General features: G+C 45.3%; 2 protein-coding genes across 8 annotated transcripts in view; one reads left to right on the forward strand and one right to left on the reverse strand.

The window, feature by feature from the left end:
* Positions 1–15,197, forward strand: part of LOC116939625 (tyrosine-protein kinase receptor-like) — a 194,640-nt gene extending 179,443 nt beyond the window's left edge. For both annotated transcript variants that reach the window (XM_032948250.2, XM_032948251.2), the window contains exons 19-25: positions 490–619; positions 1,483–1,580; positions 3,737–3,829; positions 7,262–7,363; positions 9,806–9,940; positions 11,347–11,437; positions 12,213–15,197. In XM_032948250.2, coding sequence (XP_032804141.2) covers positions 490–619; positions 1,483–1,580; positions 3,737–3,829; positions 7,262–7,363; positions 9,806–9,940; positions 11,347–11,437; positions 12,213–13,004 — 1,441 coding nt within the window. In that variant the 3' untranslated portion in view covers positions 13,005–15,197. The remainder of the gene's footprint in view (positions 1–489; positions 620–1,482; positions 1,581–3,736; positions 3,830–7,261; positions 7,364–9,805; positions 9,941–11,346; positions 11,438–12,212) is intronic.
* The window catches only part of LOC116939621 (CAP-Gly domain-containing linker protein 4-like), an 89,473-nt gene continuing 79,939 nt past the window's right edge, over positions 13,923–23,456 (reverse strand). For all 6 annotated transcript variants that reach the window (XM_032948242.2, XM_032948243.2, XM_076063087.1 and 3 more), the window contains one exon: positions 13,923–23,336. In XM_032948242.2, coding sequence (XP_032804133.2) covers positions 22,907–23,336 — 430 coding nt within the window. In that variant the 3' untranslated portion in view covers positions 13,923–22,906. The remainder of the gene's footprint in view (positions 23,337–23,456) is intronic.

The following is a 23,456-nucleotide window of genomic DNA, read 5'->3' on the forward strand; positions in this document are numbered from 1 at the left end:
CAGGTTCTCATTTGTATCAATTTAGCTTTACTCTCGAGCCGAGACTTTGATTGGGAAGTGCTGCAGCTAGAGCACATACCTCGCAGTAGGAAAGTGATGGGTTGAGGACCACATAATGAATTCGGCCGTGTAGGTGTCCGCGCTTGTGCCGCGTCTCTTGCCTTTGTTATTAGGTTGTATCGTGTGAAGTTCGGTATCATCTCCAATATTTTTCTCTTTCATTGGACGTCATGCTGAACAGCACGCGTCGGAGAACAAACCGAATACCGCTTTGTAGGAAATCAATGTAGTTGTCCTACAACGTCCCTGCAATACGAATGTTGAATCTCCACTGCTGGATGAGGACCGTATTTTGGAGATGAGCGCCATCCGATGCAAAAATTCGAGCAGGACCCAGATCGTTTAAATTAATTATTGATCTTTGTCAACAAATGTACCTATCTTGTTTCGCGCATGATGGTAATGGCCGTCTGCATCTCGTTCCGACAGTAAGTTCAATCACCACAACATCGTGCGCTGCGTTGGGGTCAGCCTGCAGACCCTGCCGCGCTTCATTCTGCTCGAGCTCATGGCCGGCGGAGACATGAAGACTTACCTGCGAGAGGAACGGCCCAGGGCGGTATGTGCAGGGCCCAGAAAGTGTGTTGCGTCTGTGGGAGGAACGGCGGTGCAGCGATTGAGATTCCTCGGCTCGATTCCTGGGCCACAGCAAACATCAGTGGAGATTATCTCCACTGGTCCTGGGTCTCGCCTAAGTTGACTCAGCAGCTGGTGCACGGTGTAATCGTCAGCATTGGGAAGACAGATGCAGCCGGGCGTCGTGTTGGCTACATCAGCACCTCGTGCACCATTGCTGGCCTTAATGGGTACTTGCTAACAGCACTTGCCCCAAGAGTTTGTCGAGGCTACACGGGGGAACTCGGTCTTTTTGTGGGAGTGGTGGAGCAACGGTTATCGCACCGAGCTACGAACTCGGTGAGCTGAGTTTTATTTCCTGCCATGCATAACACCAACAGACAGTTGGTATTTAAACCCTGTCCATGGACTCCCCGATATTAATTCGGCTTCAGTTGTTGTACCTGGTGCAGTGTGTAATATGTCAGTGCTGACGAGACAAAGATGCTTGGGCGTAGTGGCAGCCACACCACCTCCCTTTGTGTCCCTTTCCAGCCATAACAGTTGCTCCATTAACAGCGTTACCCTCAACCGTATTGAGGGGCAAACAGGGCCATCCTTGTTGCTAAAATCCTTGCCAAGACCGTTCTCCATTGGCAGACAAGGGAGATGCCCCAGTGGCGATTAACAATCAGTGTGGTTCCTCTTGTTATGAAGGGATAATAACCGGGACCTCTTTCCAAACGTTAATTGGCCTTGATGGAATTCCCCTTTTGAGGTACACTGGTCATATTAACTTGCAATGGCTCTACTGAGTTACACGGGGCCATTGCATCACCAGCCTCCACTGTTGGATGTGTGCCCCAGGGCCGCAGCTCCTCGCTGGTCATGCTGGACCTGCTCACCATGGCCAAGGACATCGCGTGCGGCTCCCAGTACCTGGAGGATAACCACTTCATACACAGGTAGGGGCTTACCGTGCCAGGCATCTCAAAGGGTGGTGACCACCCACTGATGAAAATGCAATATGCAAAAGCATAAAAATTACGGAACATTGCATTACCCTGTTCAAGGATAGAGACGCATGTGAAAAGGAAATATATGAGGGTTGCGTTTTTATTTTGAAATAGGTAAAGCCTATTGGGGCATACATGCAAATTTCCGTTGGGTTCCTGTTATAGAAAGCTGGTAACAGCAAGAAAAATAAAAACATGAACAAAACAATCAAAAAAACAAAACTGTATATGGTCAAATTCCAAATGGCACAGTCACGGGTCAGGATGGTAGATATGAATTAGAGGATGGGGTAAGGGGCTAAGCGAGAATGTGGACAGAGAAGAGGAAAGGTTCAGAGTGTGGCATGGACAGAATAGAAGATATTGGAAGGGTGAAGGCAGTCGGTGATAATCAGAGGGGAAGACGAAATACTGTGGAAAACATGGAGCACAATAGCCATCGAGGCATTTGCCTACCATAAGTAGAGAGATCACTGTCTTTGTTAATATGAAATCTACCATCATTCTGAAATTCTCCACCATCACTATAGGGACAGAGCAGTAGCTAAGTGATTCACATACTACGTTATAAACCCAGCGAAATGCGTTCAATTCCTGGCCATGCCTAATATCGGAGGCGAGTGGGATCTGAACTCGACCAGGGGTTCCTCGCTTCACAAACCCTGAATTGACCAGTGTGGTGAAGTATGGTCACACAACCACCACGACCAACACGCTATGGGGAGTCCTTCATTCAGCGGCGATAGAAAATACAAACTCTGTACGAGTCGGGCATCGAACCCAGGCCCTTCTTGCTGCGCGGTACGAGCATTACCACCCTGCTCCCCAAGCGGCAACAGTGTGACCGCACGCTGGGAACGGAGCACACGTTAAGCAATCGGGTTCTAGTGATGCATAGTTTTAATCGCATTGCTGGTGGGAGGTGGCAGATCTGGCTGATTGGCTTCGTGACTCATTGTGCCTCAAGAGAATGATCACTTGACTCGAAAACGAGAGCCAGGGAGATCATGCAGGATTTCTTTTTCCATCAAGAGGGCTACAAGGTGGCTACGAGGTGGCCTAAACATGAAAGGGCAGCAAATAGGTTTCTCTCCAGGCACTCTCGTATCGTATCATGTGCAAAAAATCCTAAAATATTAATTGGCCAAACATCCGAAGCAGGATTTGTGTGAAAAAAAGGGTCCTAGAGACTTGGCAATGCTTTCTTGCTTACAGCACGCATTATTAATACATAGATATTTGAAAACAACATTTTCCAACTTGTGAGTGCAAAACACATTCTCAAGCAAGTCTGTAAAATTTAATGCACAAAAAAGCGGTGTTATTTTTGTCTGGGGCATCATATAGCAGCGTAGCAAGACTCTAACGTAACAAATGATGATGACGTAACATCTGCTCGCATGAGTAGAGGGATTACGATGAGTCGTCGAGTGAGACTGAAAGAACGGCGGAGTGTGGAGATTGTGGGGAGAGGAGCGAGAGGCTCTGGGTTTCAGGGGCTTCAAGCAGAAGGAATCGGTGAGAATGGCAGTGGCGACTACAGCTGCAGGGACACGATGGACCAACTGGGATCGATAGAGATTGGCTCATCTCACCCGGCGGAAGGCAATTTCAGAGTAACAAATAAAATAAAAAAACCTCTCCGCACATCGACGATCCATCCCTGCACGTCTCGTCTCTTTCTCTCACCGTCACTCCCTCGCCACACTTTGCCACGTCTAGCGGAGCTTCAGCGGTCTGTGCTCTTCCCACTTCACTCGCGTTCGTTCTGGCTGTCCCTTCACCCACTCATGTGTCGCTAAGCTCACTTCGTGTCACCGTGCCAATAGTGTTTCCATGCCGACCTGCCACATGGAGCACGTTGTGGTCCTCTTTTAACACTCCATACCACACAACTCCTGTCTTACCACCCTATTACAACTTACATTCTGCTAATTCAACTGTCAATCACTTACCACTTTTGGCTCTACACCACCAACGGTAATTAGGTTCACAGTAGGTTTTAGCCTTTGCTCAGCGGATTTCAGTAATTAAAACAAAAGACTCCACCACGGTGTGTGTGTGTGTGCGTTCTTGAATGGCTGGCTGTGCGCATGTGCCGACAGGGACATCGCGGCCAGGAACTGCCTGCTCACGAGCAAGGGCTCGGATCGCATCGCCAAGATCGGGGACTTTGGCATGGCTCGTGACATCTACCGGTGTGTTGCAGGGCTTCTGTGGGACTCCTAGGACAGATGTGAATGACAACCACGCCCCCCCCGCCCCCGAGGGCTTTCCCTCTGTCAGCGTCTGCCCTTGGGCTTGCTGTGTAGCTCTCCGACGTGCTTACGTGTTGTTCGGCACGATGTCCGGCGATCTTGCGACACGTACTCCGCGCGCCGGAGCGAAAAGCAAATCGGAGAGATGTCCTGCACGACCGCGAAAGCCTACGCAGCGGTGTGCTGAATTTGTCCCCCACACAGTGTAATAGGGAGGGGGGGGGGGTGTTGGGGCGATGGGGGGGGGGGCTCATCAACATAAACCCTTCGGACAGAAAGTGCGGCCGAAAGCAATGATGGCGATACCGTGCTGATAATTGCCAATAAGGATGACATTGGTATACAGCTGTCGTAGTGTTCACCTTGTTGCTGTAAGCAAACACGTCATAATAATCGGTGCTTTTGAGCTGATCATAACAAAGTTGTGTATAAAATATGCATGATATAGTGATGTCTTCTTTGATGTACTAAGCATGGTCACATTCCTGCTATATTTTTCTATTGAAGACAACGTTTTGTGCTGTGTGCATATATACACACACACACATCGATAACATTTCTTCCCAGCCTGTACATGTGTGTTCTCTGGCTGCTGAATTGCCTCTCCAGCTAGACAATGCACAATGATTTGGTTAATGCGCCAAAGGAGAAGGGCTTGTGACCAATACGGAACTGCTGTGATTGATCAGCATCATCAACAAAAACTGACAAGGTGCTGCGTTTATTTGATTAGACTATTGATCAATCAGGTCAATCGACAGTTACTCTGATTGAATGGCTGTTATGAACTGGCCTTTAAAACTGGTTCTGAGAGATGCACAGACTTACTCAAGGCAGCGGAAAGTAATTCTGTTTGGTGAATGACGGTGGTTTGCGCGAGTCAATTATGCGATTTGAGATTGTAGTACTAAGGACAGAATTTCATTTTTTTGTATTCGTTGTTATTCCCACAACGCCATTCACGCATAATGCACTTCAAAACACTGCCGAATTTGTAACGGGCGCAATTTTTTGCACGGAGGCGCAGGAAACCACAGACAAGTGGAGTGAAGGCAGCCAGAACTAACGCGAGAAATTGCCCAAACTCTGTGGTCATATATTGGCGTGTTGGGGCAACGCCACGAATGGGTGTTCATACATTACGTTCATCATCCCCCCCCCCCCCCCCCAGTGATTTGATGAATTGTCCATCGTTTCTCATTGTTGCCGGGAGATCGACCCAGACCAGCAACCTCTGGGTTGTAAATCCAGCGTACGAATCATTAGACCAAGGGAGCAGCAGCAGCAGTATCCCTCTGCACGTTAGTACGTCGGAATATCCACCACCGACTTGGAGCCCGCCAAAGGAGATGAGCAATGGCCCCAGGACTCACTGAACTAGATTTTTTTAATTGATTGTATATCCTGGGAATACGACTGTGACGTAGGCACAACATATTTCTGCCCTCAAAATATTACCGCAGGGCCTTTCGATGACAAATGTTTCGCATACGGTACCCTTCATTAACGCCTTGCAAAAGATTACCAAGCCTCAGCGGCATCACAACGCCCCTGAACTGGAACCGACACCGCAATGCAAATTAGCAACATGAAATAGAACAAGGCATTGCTGGTAATGAAACTGACATTACTGTAAATTGTGTGGAGGCCGACTTTCATAGCACGCAGAGGACATCTCAGCTCTGCCTGTCTCACCCCAGAGGGCGTTCGAATGCAACAGCCGTGGCTCACAGGCACTGCGGTTGCGTGCCGAGAGCCAAAGGGACCAAGAGATCCAGAGCTGAAGCCTGGCTGTGCATCAGCAGCGCCGCTGTCGATTTCTATCATGAAAAAAACCTTACGGTGGAAATATACTCGAGAGTCGTGGTTCAAAAGCTGTGCTCCACGGACCACTTGTGGCCCGCCGCAAGGTCGTGGGAAGTGGTCCGCAAAACTGTTGCGGACGCAGCGCTATGATTTGTGGGTCGTTTTTTTTTTTTACAGCCCATTGCGCAACAATGTCGATGCTGATCATGATTCAGCGACACACAGCGGGCTATTGAGTGAATCTGCCGATTGCTGGAATTCGGTGCTGATGAATAGTTTTCGTTTTGAGAAGTACATTATTGGTGCGTGGTGGTCCGCAAAAATATTTCGAAGATTGCCGGTATGATCCACGGGTGCGAAAATGTTGGAACCGATGCGTTAACGTATCACAGATGCACATGAATCGTCCTGCAAAGCCATGACTAGATTCTCAACATCGGTAATGAACGGCTGAGCTTCAATTTCATACAAGGCTAGCTGCATTCGCGTGTCGCTTTTGTCAGTTGATAAATGTAATTTTGTTGCCAAGGGAATTTCTGTGACGGAAAGGTCATGCGTTTTTTTTTTATGTGGCACCGAAACTGCAGTGTCCGTTGAATAGTTTCCAAGTACTGCTCACAATCTTTAAGATAAATTGGAAATCGTACCAGAACTCACGACTTCTTTCGTATGACCTCTTGCTGATTAACATGCTCAGTAGAACAGGAGTACCACGAGTCCCACTCAAAATGTGTGTATACACTTTGTGAGGAAGACAGCAGTGGTCATCCTATAGACAGACATGGTGACCAGGTTATAATAAAGCAAAAAAATATAAACTTGTAGAATAAAGAACACTTTCCGCTTCAAATTCAGATCTTGTATTGTGGTCTAAAAACCGGGTCACCTGGGAAGTCCCCCCAAATCTCGTCTCATCTCAGAAGCATAATGTTCATATGGGAAACCAGGTTCATCTTTTGGGTTCTTTCGGTAAAGTCACGTAGAATGGGAATAAAATAATAATAACAGAATAAAATTATCACTGAGAATAAAATTCTGTTATTATTATTTTATTATTATGTTGATTATTTAATAATAATAAACAACAAAATTCTCACTGAGAATTCTCACTGAGAATTTTATTCTGTTATTATTTTTATAATTTTATTCCCATTCTACGTGACTTTGCCGAAAGAACCCAGAAGATGAATCCCTGCAGTCACGAAAGCTTTAAATCGAAAGTAAACCAGGTTGGTACGGGCTTCTGCGAGACTACATTGTGGACAGCAGAGGGCAGTGCAGAAACAAATCCATTGTAATACTGAATGATCCCACATCTATGCTCTTCATATTCACCAAACCACACAAATCAGTATGGCGAAGCATGTTCAAGTAACCACCCGCCCCACTGCCTGTGAGGCATGGGAAGGCCCTTGTCCAGTAGTGGATTGACAAAGTACTGTGCATGAGGGCTGTACAGGTACACTTCCGTACATGAGATACTGAAGGGGGGTCGTGGTGGTGGGGAAAGCTGACGTGCACACATCCCTTGAACGCTTCCTCCTCCTATGGTGGGTGTGGGCACAGAGCCAGCTACTACCGCAAGGGTGGTCGTGCCATGCTGCCAGTTAAGTGGATGCCCCCGGAGGCCTTTCTGGAGGGCATCTTCACATCCAAGACGGATACATGGTAAGTGAGCAAATGCTGACATGGGCGGGTGGCTTATAGGACTTGATGGTTAGAAGGCTAGCAGCCCTGAAATCTTTGACTTAAATTCGATCTCCAGCAAACCATGATTAAACCGGATTTTCAAGGGCAGTGAGCTGGTCTCACGTCATTTACCAGTGATTGTATATTTTTTTAAACTTCGTGAAACTACGTTCAGTTTTTCACTTATTTTGACATTCCTGTACCGAGTGGTAAACATTTGGCTCGATTTCCACGCAACGAAAACTCTTCACTCGTCAAGTATATACGGATAGGTGTGGAAAGGAGTCCAATTGTAGTTACTTCAAGGAGTAGTTTTACGTGACATGCGCTCGTAGCTGTTTCCTGGCACGATATGGTATTGCACTGCTTGGCGTGAGAATTCCTTGCTGGAAGCTCTTGATCCCATCGCGTGATGCCGGTACACGTGTGGACATACGTAAATACATCCTATTAAGAAAAAACAACAAAAATATGACCACAGGTGACATTTTGTTGGTCTGAAAATGTTTTGAGATTATCTGAAGGCTGCTTTTTTACAGTTTAATAAATCCTAAATCAGGGTCATATGACACATGACTTTCAAATTTGCCCTATGGTAAAGCATCAGTTTGAAATAAATTTGACGTATGACACGCCAGTGGTTGTGTTTACGATAAAAAAAATAATTGGGTCTGCCGTCAAGCATCTTGTTCACCTCCCATGGATTATTAGGGCATCACACCGACAAAAACAAAGAGTATATGTCAAGAAAATATTGATGCATTGTGTGTACGTGTGTCTCCACGTTTGTGCACGCGGGCGCTTATGTGATTGTCTATGCGTGCCTCTGCATGTGTGTTTGTGCTCAAGATGCTCTTGTGAGCCTTTCCCCATCGTTGCGCGTGTTTGTGTGCTCAGCTGTGTGTTTGTATTGGATTTGCCTGTGCACGTGTACACGCGCGTTTTGTTTACGCGCACGTTTGTCTGCGTGCGTCTTTGTGATCCCAGCGACTGGGGTTCAGTTACCAGCTGTAGACAGTCAATCAGTGGCAAGTGCCGTCAGAACCTGTTATCGGTCCCCGTGATGTGAGCTCAGCCTCACAAAGATACCTGGCCTCCTGATATAGTAGCACTGGGCCAGACTTTGGGAGCTGCTCATTATCGACACCAGCCTTTTCAGTCTACAAGGCAAGATTGGGGGATCCTTGTGAATTGGAAACGGTATTGTAATGGTCAACATAATGCGGCACAATCCTGCCGCTACTCGGTTTCAATTCGAGGGTCAGAAAGTTGACCTTGACTTGCTGTTGCCGATGCTACCCCTTTATGCACCCAGCTGGGATTTGACTAAATAGCAGTGCGGTAGAGTGGTGCCGCAATTGTTAATGCGCTGCGTTATTAACTCGGTGACCGGAGTCCGATTCCCGGTGACGGCTAATACCAGCGGCGAGTATTATCTGAAAAAGTCTTGGTCCACCCCCCACACCAACTCGTACTGATCAGCGTAGGGAAGTACAGTCAAACAACCCCCATGAAAGGCATGGCATGAGGAGGCCTTAGTCCAGCATTTGATTGACAAAAGTGCTGTGAATATGCGGTTTTTTTGTCTCAACAGTGTATGGGCGTACTCCACGTGCTGCTGTAAAGTTCACTTCGAGCAATGTTGGGTGTAAACACAGCAAATCCTATATATTTCCAAATTAGCCAGAGAACAGTATAAAACGTGTCTTCTCCAACACACCGCTCATATTGCATAACGCATTTTAGTGTTCGTTAAGTGTTAACAGACATTTGTACGTGTACGAATTGTGTTTGCAGACCATCGTTAAAAAAAATTACGTCAGCTGTACAGCAAAGCATTACGGAGACTTAATGCTGTTTCAGGAAGCGTCCTATACATTGGGTCTTTAAGTGTTTGCACGTGGGAGCAAAACAATAGTGCTGAAGAAAACCCATGAGTATGTAGGGGGATAACACTCAAAAGGCCAACACAGTTAAGGTCACAAAACCATGTGTTGCTCCACCATCTTCTGGCCACCTCGCAGCCCTGCGGGTTTGGGAGATTCAGAGCACATGTTGAATCTGGCTTTGTCTGTGTCATTCGCCGACGAGCAAATGACCCACAATTTCACCCGACCTCGTCATCAGCCAAGTCGGGGGTTGAGCTTGGTTTGTGCTCGGATTGGTGGCCGCTTTTCAGATAATTTTATCATTGGCCGCACGGCTACGTGGTGTCCGGAAAAAAAAGTCCACGCAGAAAAATCCACTGCAGTCCTGTTGTACCATTTCATTCTCACATCTATGCTCCCCACCCGCACCAACCCAAGCCGGCCACAGTGTGATGAAGTTCGGTCAAGTAACCCCCACGATCCACACTGTAAGGGCTCTCTCGTGCGCTCTGTACGTGTCACTCACGGCTGCCTCCCAACGTTGCTTGTCTAGGTCGTTTGGGGTGTTGCTGTGGGAGATCTTCTCCCTGGGCTACATGCCCTACCCGAGCAAGAGCAACCAGGAGGTGATGGAGTTCGTCACAAGCGGTGGCCGCATGGACCCACCAAAGAACTGCCCCGTGCCCGTGTGCGTACCATGCTGGAACGTTTATGTGGATGCCTTTAGATACCACTGCATTGACAGAGTGACCTTTAGGATATCCGAAATCTTGTTGATTTTTTTTTATAGAGCGTCGTCCTTTACGTCGGGGCGGTTTAAGAACGCTTTACACATGATAAGCGGCTTGCATCACATCTCATTTCCACACTGTGGAAAGCGCATTCCCAGTGGCAGCTGTCCTTGTATGGCACAAGGTGACTCAGCAGCCGGCGTGCAAGTGGGCATATGTCTGCCAATAGGAGGCGATGATTGCTATGCGTACTTCAAATTGAGTAATGTGAGAGTAATTTTCGAATTTAGTCAACTTGGATGACACCGACAACACAACAGGCTAGCTTGTTTAAAATGTGAGTGGATCTTTAACAACAAGAGGGATTGAAGCGGATGCCGCATTTATTACAATTAATGTACCTGCAGTGATAACCATGGCGGCCTGCCAGATTCGAACTGTGAACCTCTGGACAAGCGGTGGACACGCGATTATTGGGCCATGTTACCGCCCCATGCATCGAGACAATGTATCTACAATGTATCTGAACTCTTCCACTGAGCAATGCGGCGGTGATGCAGGAGTTCCAAATTGTGTGCAAACGGAATCCATATGGTGCCCCCCCCCCCCCCAAAACTCTATCGAATGGATTTCCAAACTCGATATAGTTATGAACTTGGTCCTTTGTTCTTCAAATGACATATGAAATACGATGTGGGTCATGCACCGTTTTTTGGCGAGTGGTGGAATTTACACACTCCTATGGAGGGGGTTCCAGTTTATACATTGGATGACCACTAAGTAAACCCAAAAGTGTAGGGGCTGAGCCAACTCTCAGCCACAAATTGTAAGTTGCAAGTTAAATCCCTGGTCAGGGGTTGCTTCAGTTCAAAACGTAAATAAGCACCCTTTTGTAAAGTCAATAATTCTAGTGATAGACTCGTCCCTCACATAAAAATTAATAATTTCCAAGACAGGCCTTGGGGCTCCAGCAGAAGTATGTATGTTAGACTTCTTTCGCACCGTACGTAGTCAACCGTCATCAAAAGTTCAGATATTGTTGGGCATGGAAGACACTTTGACTTTCACAATTGCCATGGTCAGTGAAGTTTTTGCTTTAAATTTGTTTTACCTGGAAATACTGCCAAATATGTACTTACGATGTGTTGAGGAAATGAAAGAAAGAACACGTTGGCAATGTGCTAGTTTCAAGCATGCCTTCATGCAATCCTATTTGTTAAGCGTCATACTTTATGCGCACGTTGGGGCCTGATTACGTTGACGGCCGTCCTAAAGCGACTCAAGGGGTTTCACATCCAACTTTTTAATATGTGGGTGGGTGAATTGATGTTGCTATCGGTTTAAGAGGTTTCTGCTCATACAGGTACCGGATCATGACTCAGTGCTGGCAACACCGACCAGAGGACAGACCCAACTTCTCAACCATCCTGGAGCGAATCACTTACTGTACACAGGTGCAACACTCCCACACAGTGCTCTGGTGACATTGAAGTGGGAATCTTAGAGGTTGAAAATAGTAATATATGGCTGCTCTACATTTCCCCATAAACCACTTCGTTGAGCTATCATTTGTGGCCAGGTCGCTTCTGAAAAATATCTATATAGCTCAGTGGGCCTTACGTGGTAAAATAAAATAGATGGTGCAATGCTCCAAGCGCAGGCATTGGAAGTGCGGTCTTGATTGTACAACAGTTGTGAGATTTGTCATAAATAATAATCAGGTTTGATGGTATCAGTAGTGTCAACAGCTCTGGTCTTCATGGTCACCTTGATCTTCTGAGGTGGCGCATTGGCTTAGGTGGGCTAACATCATGTCAGATTGGCTAACAATCTGAGCCACCCATCATCAAAAACGAGCGCCTTAACAGTAACGAATTGGTAACCCATGACTGCACAGAAAAACAATACAAAACGTGTTTTTTTTTTATTCCGGCAATGAGGACTACATTTATTTGAATGCCTTGCAATAAATACTCTTCATCAGCCATGTAAGCGTCCACCACGTTGTTTTAAATAAGAGATCTCTTGAAGTGACTCCAGGAGTAGGTCTGCGATATTTCTAGGGGCCATTCCCTGCTGACACAAATTCAGACTCTACTTGCCAAAAGCACTCCCCATGGAAACGCACTCGTCTTGACATAATGCTGATACATGTCACAAGGGATTCAAAAACATCTTGAAATTTAAAGAAAAATTAATAACACATCCATCTCTTTCCACCCTGAACAGGACCCGGATGTGGTGCAGACCCCATTGCCAACTGAGTACATGCCACCTCCGGATGACGAAGGCAACACTGTGATGCGTCCTCCCAACCCAGACCGGGTGCCCCCACTGCCCATGAGCGGCCCACTTGAGGCAGCGCCCTTTGCCGCCCCTCCACAGCCTGCCCGGCCCAGTCCCACTCACCATCAGGCTGGCCATGATCCCAGGAACCCGGGTAACCAGCAGCAGCAGCAACACCACCAATCTCATCAGCATTATCCACTTCAACAGCAGCAGCAGCAACAGCAGCACCTCAAGAAACTGCAGCAAGCCACGGCGACCCTCTCGCACCCTGGTCAGCCAGCTCCTGGCCAGGCAAACGGCAACAACCTGTGGAACCCGACCTATGGATCTTGGATGACCCCGGCTGCCAAGGAGGCTGCTTTCAAGGCAGGGACGTTGGAGCTATCGCAGGACCACGGTCCGCTGTCGCCTCCCTGCAACTACGTGTCAGTGGCGCCGCGTTCGGTGGCTTTTGTGCCGCCTGAGCGCGAGGACTCGGGCTTCGAGGGAGGCGCCGCCACTCCGACGGGAGCGCAACCGCAGCAGCAGCAGACGGCGGCCGAGCAAGTAGGCGGGCCGCCACGGGGTGGCACTGCAGCTGGGGTGGCAGCCGAGGATGGCTACAAGCAGGCGGGATACGCGCGGCAGGAAAAGCACCTGCCAGGCGTCAGCACGGCTCGCACAGGCACAGCGCCCTCCACCCGGGACTCGGGCCTCTCCCTGGGCGAGGGCTGCAGCGTGACGACGCTCTAACCAGCCGCGCCGCTGTGCTCTCAACTGAAGCTAATATGCCAGTGTACACCACAGTGCAGCTTAAGCGTGTTAAGTTTTAAATACTAACGTTACATTTGAGGTGAGGTTCTATTTTTAAGTTAATTGGTACGAGGCGAATAGAAAGCCCAGGTTAGCGATGCCTCACAAGTAGTGGTGATGTCACACTGGGCAATTACTCTAGCAGATGCTACAGAACTTCTTCTGGGAGTATCTTAATTAGGCCTCTCTTACCCAACACTCGATGGCACTTGTTGATGTTATATATATAGAGTTGTTCACCACATGTCTGTCAGAGTTCATGTGCATTTACAAACGTCGCCTTTGGAGATGGACTGTAAAGATCACCAATATGCTCGACACAGGAACTTAGATTAATCTCGGGTTTGAACCCAGGTTATTAGTGGTGCCGGATTTGTGCTCTGACAAGGGTATTAAACCCCTCCAAGTAACCTTTTCACCCCTCTGGTTATAAAAATAAAATAGCGTAACATTAAGTCATATATTTTTCAAAGCAGTGTTTAAAAAAAAAAGGCATCACATATAGCATATAGTTTTTAAACTTTTCTGGAGAAAAAAATACTGATACAAATTGGTACGGCTAGGCTCTTATTTTTGCTTAGATGGATAATATTATCATGTTGTGAAAACGTGCAGTGTTCTGCTCTTAGGAATATATCCTGACGCACTGAATAGAGGGAGTTGTGTTGTATTATATTCTACACAGTTTCCCAAGTGTAGCCTAATGTACATTAGAAAACATGTAGCGTCTCCATTTTAACATGTGGTCGTTGATTGAACGTTGTCCTTAGTACTGAACTGTAAACATAAAAGTTAAGAAAAGCTGCATGTATTGTCTGTCATATGTACATAGATTTTAGACATGTCAACAAACCTCACTTAAAAGCGTGTTCTTCCCTTTATTTAGCAATCATCAAAACAGCACCCAAACGAAAGCCTTGTGGAGTTTAATGCAGCAACACAACCCCACTAAATGTCTACATACAAATGTGGGATGCTGTTCAATGGGATAACATTTCCAGGATACAATGTGGGGCTACACGTGACAAAAGTGTTACAAGCCCAAATTTAACACCACTGATAGGCAAAGTGGGACACTCCATATTAAACACCCCCCCCCCCCCCCCCGACGTGCCAATAATGATGACACAAGGGATACTGTGGGATGTTAAAGATTGACTGTTTCCCACTTCCTACATTGGATGGCATACTGTTTAGAGCGCTCAGCTTGCTGTCAGTCATTTTATTGAGTCCTCTGCAAGTCTATAAAATGACAACTGCTTTGTCGGAATTACAACGGTGGCTATTCCATAGATAAGCTGAAATTCCAACCAATGGCTCAAGTCTGCCAATGGATGTAGTGCTCTCCCTGTGCTCACTTCAATTTGGAGACACTTTTGTCATTTGGGAATTCTCCTTTGGTGAAATTCCACTTGAAAAATATAAACCTCCAACAAAGCCGCTGCTTTCCTTCTCACAGCTCTAGTGTTGAAACCGACCATCCTAACAATGTCAACACTTGGCAAGGCATACAAAACACAACGCCACTAAATTGCAGAAAATTCATGTTTTGTTTCAGTGTGTCTACATAAACATCTATACCCTATATTCTTGGTTCTTTCGGCAGTCACGTAGAAGGGAAACAATCAAAAAATAAAAATATAAAACAATCAAATTCTCATGACGTTTCGACTGCAAACACAAGCAATCATCATCAGGATGGAGCAGAGCTTCGCAGACTCCACTCCTCACATCCTGCCACTTGGCACGCACGGCCGTTTTGTCAGTGAGAATTTTATTGTCTTATATTTTTATTCTTTTATTGTTTCCCTTCTACGTGACTTTACCGAAAGAACCAAGAATATGAATCCCTGCAGTCACGAAAGCTTTAAATCATCTATACCCTGTCACGGAAAACATGTTCACCTATTTACTACGCCGCTCGCTGTTACATTTTGTTCGTGAGCTGTACAAAAGAAAACACTGCTTAACATTCATTTCACGCCAAGTCTGTTGACGACGAGCCTGCTTTACTCAAAATGTAAATGCAAACTTGAACTCTGTTGCTATGGTCGACTAATGCGTTGGACTGTGCTGAAGACGAGACTCCATTGCATGCTACCTAATAAATAAAAAAAAACCTCTTGGCACTCATCGTTTGCTATGCACGTGTCTTCCTTGTTAAAACCCCGGCACAGGGTAATAAACGCGAGTATCAGGGGGCAATCCATTCAGTACGTACGCATGTAGGGGGGAGTTAACCCAAATGCGTACGCTTGGTTATGGGGGGGTCTACTGACAATGTAGGTACGCATAGGAAACGGGGGGGGGTGAAGCCTCGATAATAATTTGTCTATATTGGCCTTCAAATTAGTTATAGTCCGGCGGTGGACTATCTGTTTGCTTAAACACGTTAATATTATTAATCCTTGATCGTTTCTGCGTGGATTAAATATCGGCCGTTCTATAAGATTCGGGGGGGGGGGGTATGTCAAGCGAACGTACGCACGTGGGGGGGGGGGGGGTAAAAAGTACGCGTGCGTACAGGGAGGGGTCAAGTTGTGACAGATCTTTGTGTACCTACTAAATGTATGACTCCCAGGCGGGGTGTTAAAACACGAGGACACTTTTAAAGACAACGCGTGGACTTCAAACACACGCTCCGAAACGATTACCGTCATCATCATCAACACTGCTTTACAACAGAAAAAAAACATATCTGTGGCCCTTCTTCAAAGCATCCAGACTTGAATTCATCTGTTGCCACATTATCTGAAATTCATCCCATTATTTACAGAATGAAGATGCCCTCTTTACCATGATCTCGAGTAGCCGCTCATACTACCACAACTCCCATATAGTGTATGACATTGTTCACCTCACCACACTTAACATCGCGAAATAAATCATGGTTATCACAATCAGTCCAGATAATGGTCATAGGTAGGGTTTCTTTTCAGAAAGGAGAATCAAACGGCCTTGTTCAGGGAATTTTCTTATTTGCAATTAGGTCCGCCAAGAGCACAGATAAGAGGAGTTCCTCCAAAGTGATAGACCCACACCTTACAATGTATACTGTTACTGCTTTACACCCTTTGGAAACGGTGATGCAAACATATGAATAGTTTTTAATTCTATACAGTATACGAGCAGATTTCCATGAGTAGACACTCAAGAGCAAACATGCCAATTCAAATGTCACAAAAATGAAAACCATTCAAATTATATATAATTTGATACGTATTTTTATTATTTTTTTGTTCCTGGGTAGTAAATGTTATTTCCTAATTGCTTATGCCTCAAAAGTACAGAAAATGGCTATTATTCCCCACAAACTTTGCTTTTGTGACCAGGACAGTGATATTTTGAAATGTACCTATTTTCCAGAAAATTCCAAATAGATTCAGTGCTGAGTAAACTTGGAGTAACTTCTAGAACATTCCAGTAATATAAATAGTATAAATACAGGGGCATTAAGCCCACCAGTTCAGTTTAGTTTCAGCTAGCGAAGTGGATACATATCTGTATTTTTCTGAGATGGCATCAAGAGGCTGAAAGCATTCGGCAGACGCATTTTGCTTTGTCTGCGGCCAATTTATCAAGACAAGAGCGAAAAAGTACTCTGTGGAAGCATCTGCTAAGATGTGTGTGAGGCCTACGAGGCATATTTCGGCATGCCTGTCGGGGGATCAAGACAACCCCTAGGCACCCCGTTTCACTTGTGAGTAATGCAAAAAAAACTGGAAGGTAAGATGGACAATTGTTGCTTGGAATTTTATGTTATAAAATTTGTTTGAAAAAATTTAATTCTACAAGTTTTTAATTTAAAAATGTTTTACAATTTTCAATGTTATTAAAAAAACGTCATATATGAAAAATGTTGCGATAATCTCTTACACATTAGTCATGGGTGAAATAAATGTATTTTTGTAGGATGGTACAGAGGGGAAAAGAGAGCCATGAAGTTCGCTCTCCCAAGAATTTGGCGGGAACCCACTGACCACTGAAGCAACTGTTACTTCTGTTACGGACTGGCAAGAATGCACCAGCTATCACCTTCCTTCATCCATCGCCCCGGTGCCACGCTGCCATGAGCTCCCTGTACCCACTCCTCCGGAGAGAGAAGCCGTCTTTAGAAGAGAGCAGCAAGTCAGAGAGCGAGAGAGACGTAGATCCAGTTGACAATTTCAGAGGTGGAGCTGAGGAGAGAAACCCATACTACCCTAAACAAAAAAACCTCAACTACTTGATCAGAGATCTTTTCTAATGCCGATTTTTTTGACGTCTACGCTCAAGCAGTGGAACTTGTTGGATAAAAGTGTGCAAGTCGCGGATCAGAGGAAGCGTCACCAACCTTTTTGCAGCTTCTTCACCCGTCAAGATGGGCTCTGCTTCTACCACAATGTAACCAGTCGGAATCGCCTGTAACCAGTGGCACCTTTTCATTGACGGCTAATCCAAGAAGCTCACTAGTACAGAGAAAGTGGCTTGGAACAGCTCTGTCGCAGTGGTTCGTGGCTTCCTGGGCAATCACAAGGTCGAAAACTATGTGGAGCTGGTTGAGACTCTGGTGAAGAACTACGGCACAATGGGCGGTAGGATGTCCCTCAAAGTCCATATCCTTGATGCTCATCTTGATAAATTCAAGAATAACATGGGAGCGTACTCAGAGGAGCAAGGCGAGCGCTTCCACCAGGATATACTGGACTCTGAACGGCGCTTCTAAGGACGAGAACATGATGGGAGACTACATTTGGGGGCTGATTCGTGAAAGTGATTTACAGTATAATCGTAAATCTCGAAAAATGACTCACTTCTAAATCTTTCGTAGTCATTAAGGTATTACTTTAGTATAAATACATGTAAATTTTGATTCATGGTTTTTTTCGGACTTTATGTGAACGACAAGACACAAATTCGCCCTTTTTCTCATTGCAAATAGGTACATTTCAAAATATCACTGTCCTGGTCACAAAAGCAAAGTTTGTGGGGAATAATAGCCATTTTCTATACTTTTTAGGCATAAGCAATTACGACATAATACTTACTGCCCAGGAACAAAAGATGTGTTACATAGTGTCATCGGTGCACGATTTCACGATGTGGAGGGTCAACGAGCAACATCCATTTTGTGGGAACACAAGACGGCCATATTTAAGTAATGTTCATTGTTTTCAGAGACGGTTCACGTTAAAGTGAAAACCTTGGGCGTTAAGGTGGCTTTCTTTCACAGACGAGTCAAATTTCAGCTGTGGTAAATAATTAATGGACGGGTACCTGCTTCTGGTCTTAAAGTCTGGCAAAATCGCCCGATGAAGCTGAATGTACTGCCAGCGAAACGTCTTGCTCAAATTGTAAATGTTGTGGATTTACTATCCAACACACCGGTGGGGCGAAGTAGTAACTAATTAGCACGTTTTGTTTACGTGCCAAACCTTACGAATTGGCTGTATCTTGTGGTGGCGGGCTAACGACACATTTATACTTACGCGATCTAACCCAGATTTTTGTTTAATTGGTCGCGAAAGCCTACGCGTCAAACTCATCAATGGATGCATCAGCATTTTTCATAGATGTAAAGTCACAGCAAAACACGTTTTCCAAAAAACCAAAACCGTGGAGTGTGCCATTAAAAACGTTACACAAGGCACTCTGTACAGACATGTGGCAACAATGGATGCTTGAATATATATAGCCGACAAATGCACAAACTCTTGGGTTTTTCCATTGGAGTCATTATTAAGAGATCAAAAGGCAACACACAGGCTAGCAGAAGCTAACACCGTTATAAATCAAATACAGATGCACGCACAACTGCGAATGATATCCGATGCAGGTCAGGCTAATTAGCAGACTCGCTTCAGTCAGGAACTGTCCATGGATATATATAGCATGGACATCTGGAGCCAGACAATGTCTTCTAAGAATAGGTTGCCACCAAGAGCAACACTGTACTGCACCGTAGGGGAAAATGCTAATGGACACGAAGCCAATAGTCTGATTAAATGTACTTCCACGACAAGCAAGGCAATTGAAGGTCATGTGCTTATTCTGTCATTGAGTCAGCAATCAATGCATCCATAAATGATTTAAACGTACAGCAGCTTTCTTTAAAAAATGTGTATTAAGGCCCAAATACCTTCATGAAGTAAACCTATTTCTAATTAGGCTTATTGAAAAGGCAAATATTTTTTTGAAGTAACTGCCACCATATATATGTGCTATGTTGAGACTGACACCCACCAGGCCAAAATGTGGAATTTCCACCTCTGGTTTAGGCCACCAATGGAGTCGAAAACATCCAGTGGCTTGAGGGAGATAGTTTGAATAAAAAATGTTGTAAATAGGGGACGAGTAAACATAGAGCATACATTTTTTTCAAAAATGTAGCAAAGCTGTAATGTGATTCGAGTGCCAACTCACAATTTGAAGGCCATGAGTTCAAATCCTGGTCAGGGTAAAGTTAGTATCGCTATGTTGCAAGTGAACAATTATGCTTTGCAGACAATGGCTCGCACCATGGATATGGCTTACAGCGGCAATTCAGATAAGCGCTGCCCAATGTTTGAGCAAGGAGACATTTAATTTACATATTTTACAGAGTTGCTGCTTGAAACTGTGTAGGCTACATTTCCCTCAAATAAAATATTCTTAAAATCTCCACTCTACACACTCAATTGTTTATTTCATCCACATTTTGTCTATGGCTCATTGGGCCACTATTTGGATCCAATCCTTAATCTGAGCATCAAGCATCACTTGCCTATGGCCGAATCACCCAGAATTAACTTGATCTTGGCAGATCTCAAATGCTAAGCAGGTTGGAGCCTGGATAGTGCGTGGATGAGAGACCAATGCGTTATAGGTGGCAGGGCTGTGTAGTGAGCAGCAGAGGGTAGTGCGAAAAAACCCAAATGTTGTACTGCATTTCTATGCTCCTAGATAGACTGTCCCCACCTTCACTGACCTTCAAGGCCCAGTGGTGAAGTATGGTCACATAATGGTGTGGGGAGGCTCCTGTCCAGCAGTGGTTTAAGATCTATACATGTGCATCTATTGCAATAACGATTTTACGAGGCTGGGTTTGCCGGCGAACACAGTAAATCGTGTACTAAGAGGTGTTAATAACGAGGAGTTTGGCACCGGTGTTGTGGCATTGTTTATAGAACCAACTGAAAATTCTGAATGGAAGGATGCCCACTGTAGCCTGGACTCCCTCTCCTGCCTTCTTTGGTTGCTTAGTTTTTATGAGTGTACATGTAACTGACAACAGATCATGTGGCACAAAGGTGAGCAATGACAACACTTCTGTTAACACACATTCATACAAATATACGTAATTCAGGTCTAAAGTAATAAACTCACTTACACACATGTGCATGATATAAAAATGCATATACATAATACTACAATCACACATTTGTAAAAGTTCAAGTGTTTACCTGCTCACTTTGAGTTATGGTGCAGTAGTCATTTATGTTGGCAGTACCCATAAGAAGCCAGTGGTGGAAATTACATATTGCCATGGTGAAGAACAGTCTAACTCGTGGCTAACTATGTACATATTATTCACGCTGACAGGAACTATAAATACAAATGCGTACATAGACACTGGGTGGCACTTTGGTGAGGGTACACACTTTGGTTCGGGCACTCTACTCACACAATTCACAGACTTTGAGTCAACATCCTGATTAAGGGGTTGACTCAGCCCAACATCCCTCCGTAGTTCAACAGCAGGCTTCTTGTGGTGAAATAGGGGGCCCCTAAAATGGAAACGGGACATTTCCACTGCTGGCTCGCAGGGACGCCAATGGGGATCAACAGTATCCCGTGTTGCACCTCCGATTAGCACGGTTGGCTACGTACGGTGCGAAAGAAGTTCAACAAACGTACGTACGTACATGTCCCAATGAAGCAACAGACACATCTTGGCCATTACTTCTGCGCAAATGCCGTGCAGTAATCCTCAAATGATAGGCCTCCGCTCTAGTGATCTTATAACAATGGATGAAGTTGGGTATGCTTAGCAATGTGGTAATTCCCACACAGTAAATCGTTGCCAAGGTCAACAAATAGCTAAAGCTAGAATTTGGTAAATCTCAGAAGGCAGCCTGGCAATCAAACCCGATATTTTTTCGACGCTTGATTAAGCACCCCGAAATTAACATAAGATTAACCCAATGCTCCATCTTATTTCAGGAAATAAACATGGACACTGTTAAAGGCACAGCCCCATGTTCAAATTGGACGCCAGTGATGTGTGCTCAAGATGGACTTCAACTGAGAGTGCCACAGAGAGAATGGCCACTGGTCCAGTGTTAGCGAGTGACTTTTTGAAAACCATTTACAAATTATTTGAGGCTTTAGAAGCAATGTAACACTCCATACTCGTTATAAACCTTTTGATCGCAGGTTTTGTAGTGTGATAAATACAGGATCCTAGAAAAGATACTTCGTTCGTTGTCAGTTTCCCGCGAATCATTTTCAAATAAAATACATTGACATTAAAATGATACTGTGCTGTATCTATCACAGTAATCTGACTACCCAGTGAAACAGGGCTCCTGGTAAATACTTTTTGTAATTTTCATAATTTAAAGATAAGAATTTTCCATTTATAAAGCACTGCAATACTGGTTTCTCAATCATATTTACAAACACCGCTGCAGCACAAAGATTAAAAAGGGGCAAATCAAACAAAAGTAATTAATGCAACCGAGAAAATAACTGGCAGAGAAATACAAGCCCATCGATCCGCACGCACAACTTGCACAATCCGCAGAGGAGCGAGAGCCCATGACTGTTATAAAGTGACAATAAAACCAAAAGATTACATTCATGTTGAGTGGAGATTCGTAACATCGATTAGAGTGACGTGTCCCTCGCAACCCCATTACACTCCAAAACTGCATGGGTGATGAAAATATTGTCAGCAAGGGTTGGGAAACGATTCTATTGCAGACATTGTAATCGTTCACAAATCTGCATTTCCTGAATCTAAAATATTCCCAAGTTCCTTCTATAGTCTAAATTACTTTTAATTCTTCATAATTAATTTCCAGTTCATCCCATTAATTCACCCTATGTCATGGTACCGATTAAAATATATATATTTGTTCGGGTTGTTGCAATACATAGGATAGTTCCTATGGGGAGACTGGTCTCTACCATGGAGATGTAGAATTTCCATCACTTTCCCAGCACTACCAGTGATGAGATGTGTGCATAGAGACACTATAAATGTATCTTGTAATATGTAACTACTCTGTGCATTGATACCTGTCAAATCAAATCTTCTCCTTTTACAGCATCTAAAACCCAGCAGCAGTTATTTACATTTAAAAAGTGCATAAATGGTTAACCAAAAAAGGCAGCACAGAACAATTGGCGGCTGTAGCAATATTCATATTTCTATATATTAAAACTATTATATTCAAATGGTTAAAATTACTTATTTTTACTTTACAATCCCCCGATATCAGAACTTATAATTTCAGTATCTAAGTCAAAGTGCTCGACTTCAAATCAGAAGGTCACGAGTTCAAATCCGAGCCAGGCGTTGCTTCAGCTCATTATCCTGAAGCGATTGATAAAAGTGAGCAACACTTTTGTGAGGTCAACAGTGGTTGTGCCACGGTAATAATGTCGCTTTCCGTGGGAATGTGGATTTTCCACCAGGCTACAACCACCAACTGAGATAGAGAACCAGTTTTTCTATTAATTTCAGCCGATGGACACTTTGACGTGCCATACAGCCCACACAACTATAGTCCTCATAGAAGACCACCCAAACAAATGCAACAAACATCCAACAGCATTGTGGACTTGAACGGCAAACGTGCCGACCCTGGCAGGGCACTTCAGCCGAGCAGTGCCTCGCCAAGCAGCCGGGCGCCATTGATGCCGCGGTAGGAGACACGGCCCGGCCGCACCATGACGCCACAGCCCGGCCGGCAGCTGAAATAGCGGTGGCCGCCCACGGCACCGTCGTGCTTTCCGCGTGGCGCCCTCAGTTCCAGGCCCAACCATGTGCCCGCCGCAAAGCCCACCTCGCCCACAAAGCGCACTGTGCCCATCTCGCCCGTGCCCGCCACCAACACCTGCATGCCATCCCGGAGGCGGGGAGCGCCGCATCTGCCACCACCGCCGCCCTTCTCCACGTTGACCCTGTCGCTGCCGCCCGGGACCGCCGCAGCCGGGGATGATGTCGCCGGGGAGGCTGCGTCGTTTGCGGCTGATAATGCAGCGGTGTGGCTCAAGCTTCGACACAAGGAGCCTGGTTTGCCACGACTGATTAACGTGAGCACAAGAAGGTAAATGGATTAAAAAAATGAAGCAGCAGGTCAATTCAGATAGCAGACACAGTGAGAGAAATGTCAAAGGAAGAGAAATGGAACGTGAAAGGAACAA

The sequence above is a fragment of the Petromyzon marinus genome, chromosome 6 (assembly GCF_048934315.1).
Source record: "Petromyzon marinus isolate PM22_M1 ecotype Great Lakes invasive population chromosome 6, UKy_Petmar_22M1.pri1.0, whole genome shotgun sequence".
NCBI lineage: Eukaryota > Metazoa > Chordata > Hyperoartia > Petromyzontiformes > Petromyzontidae > Petromyzon > Petromyzon marinus.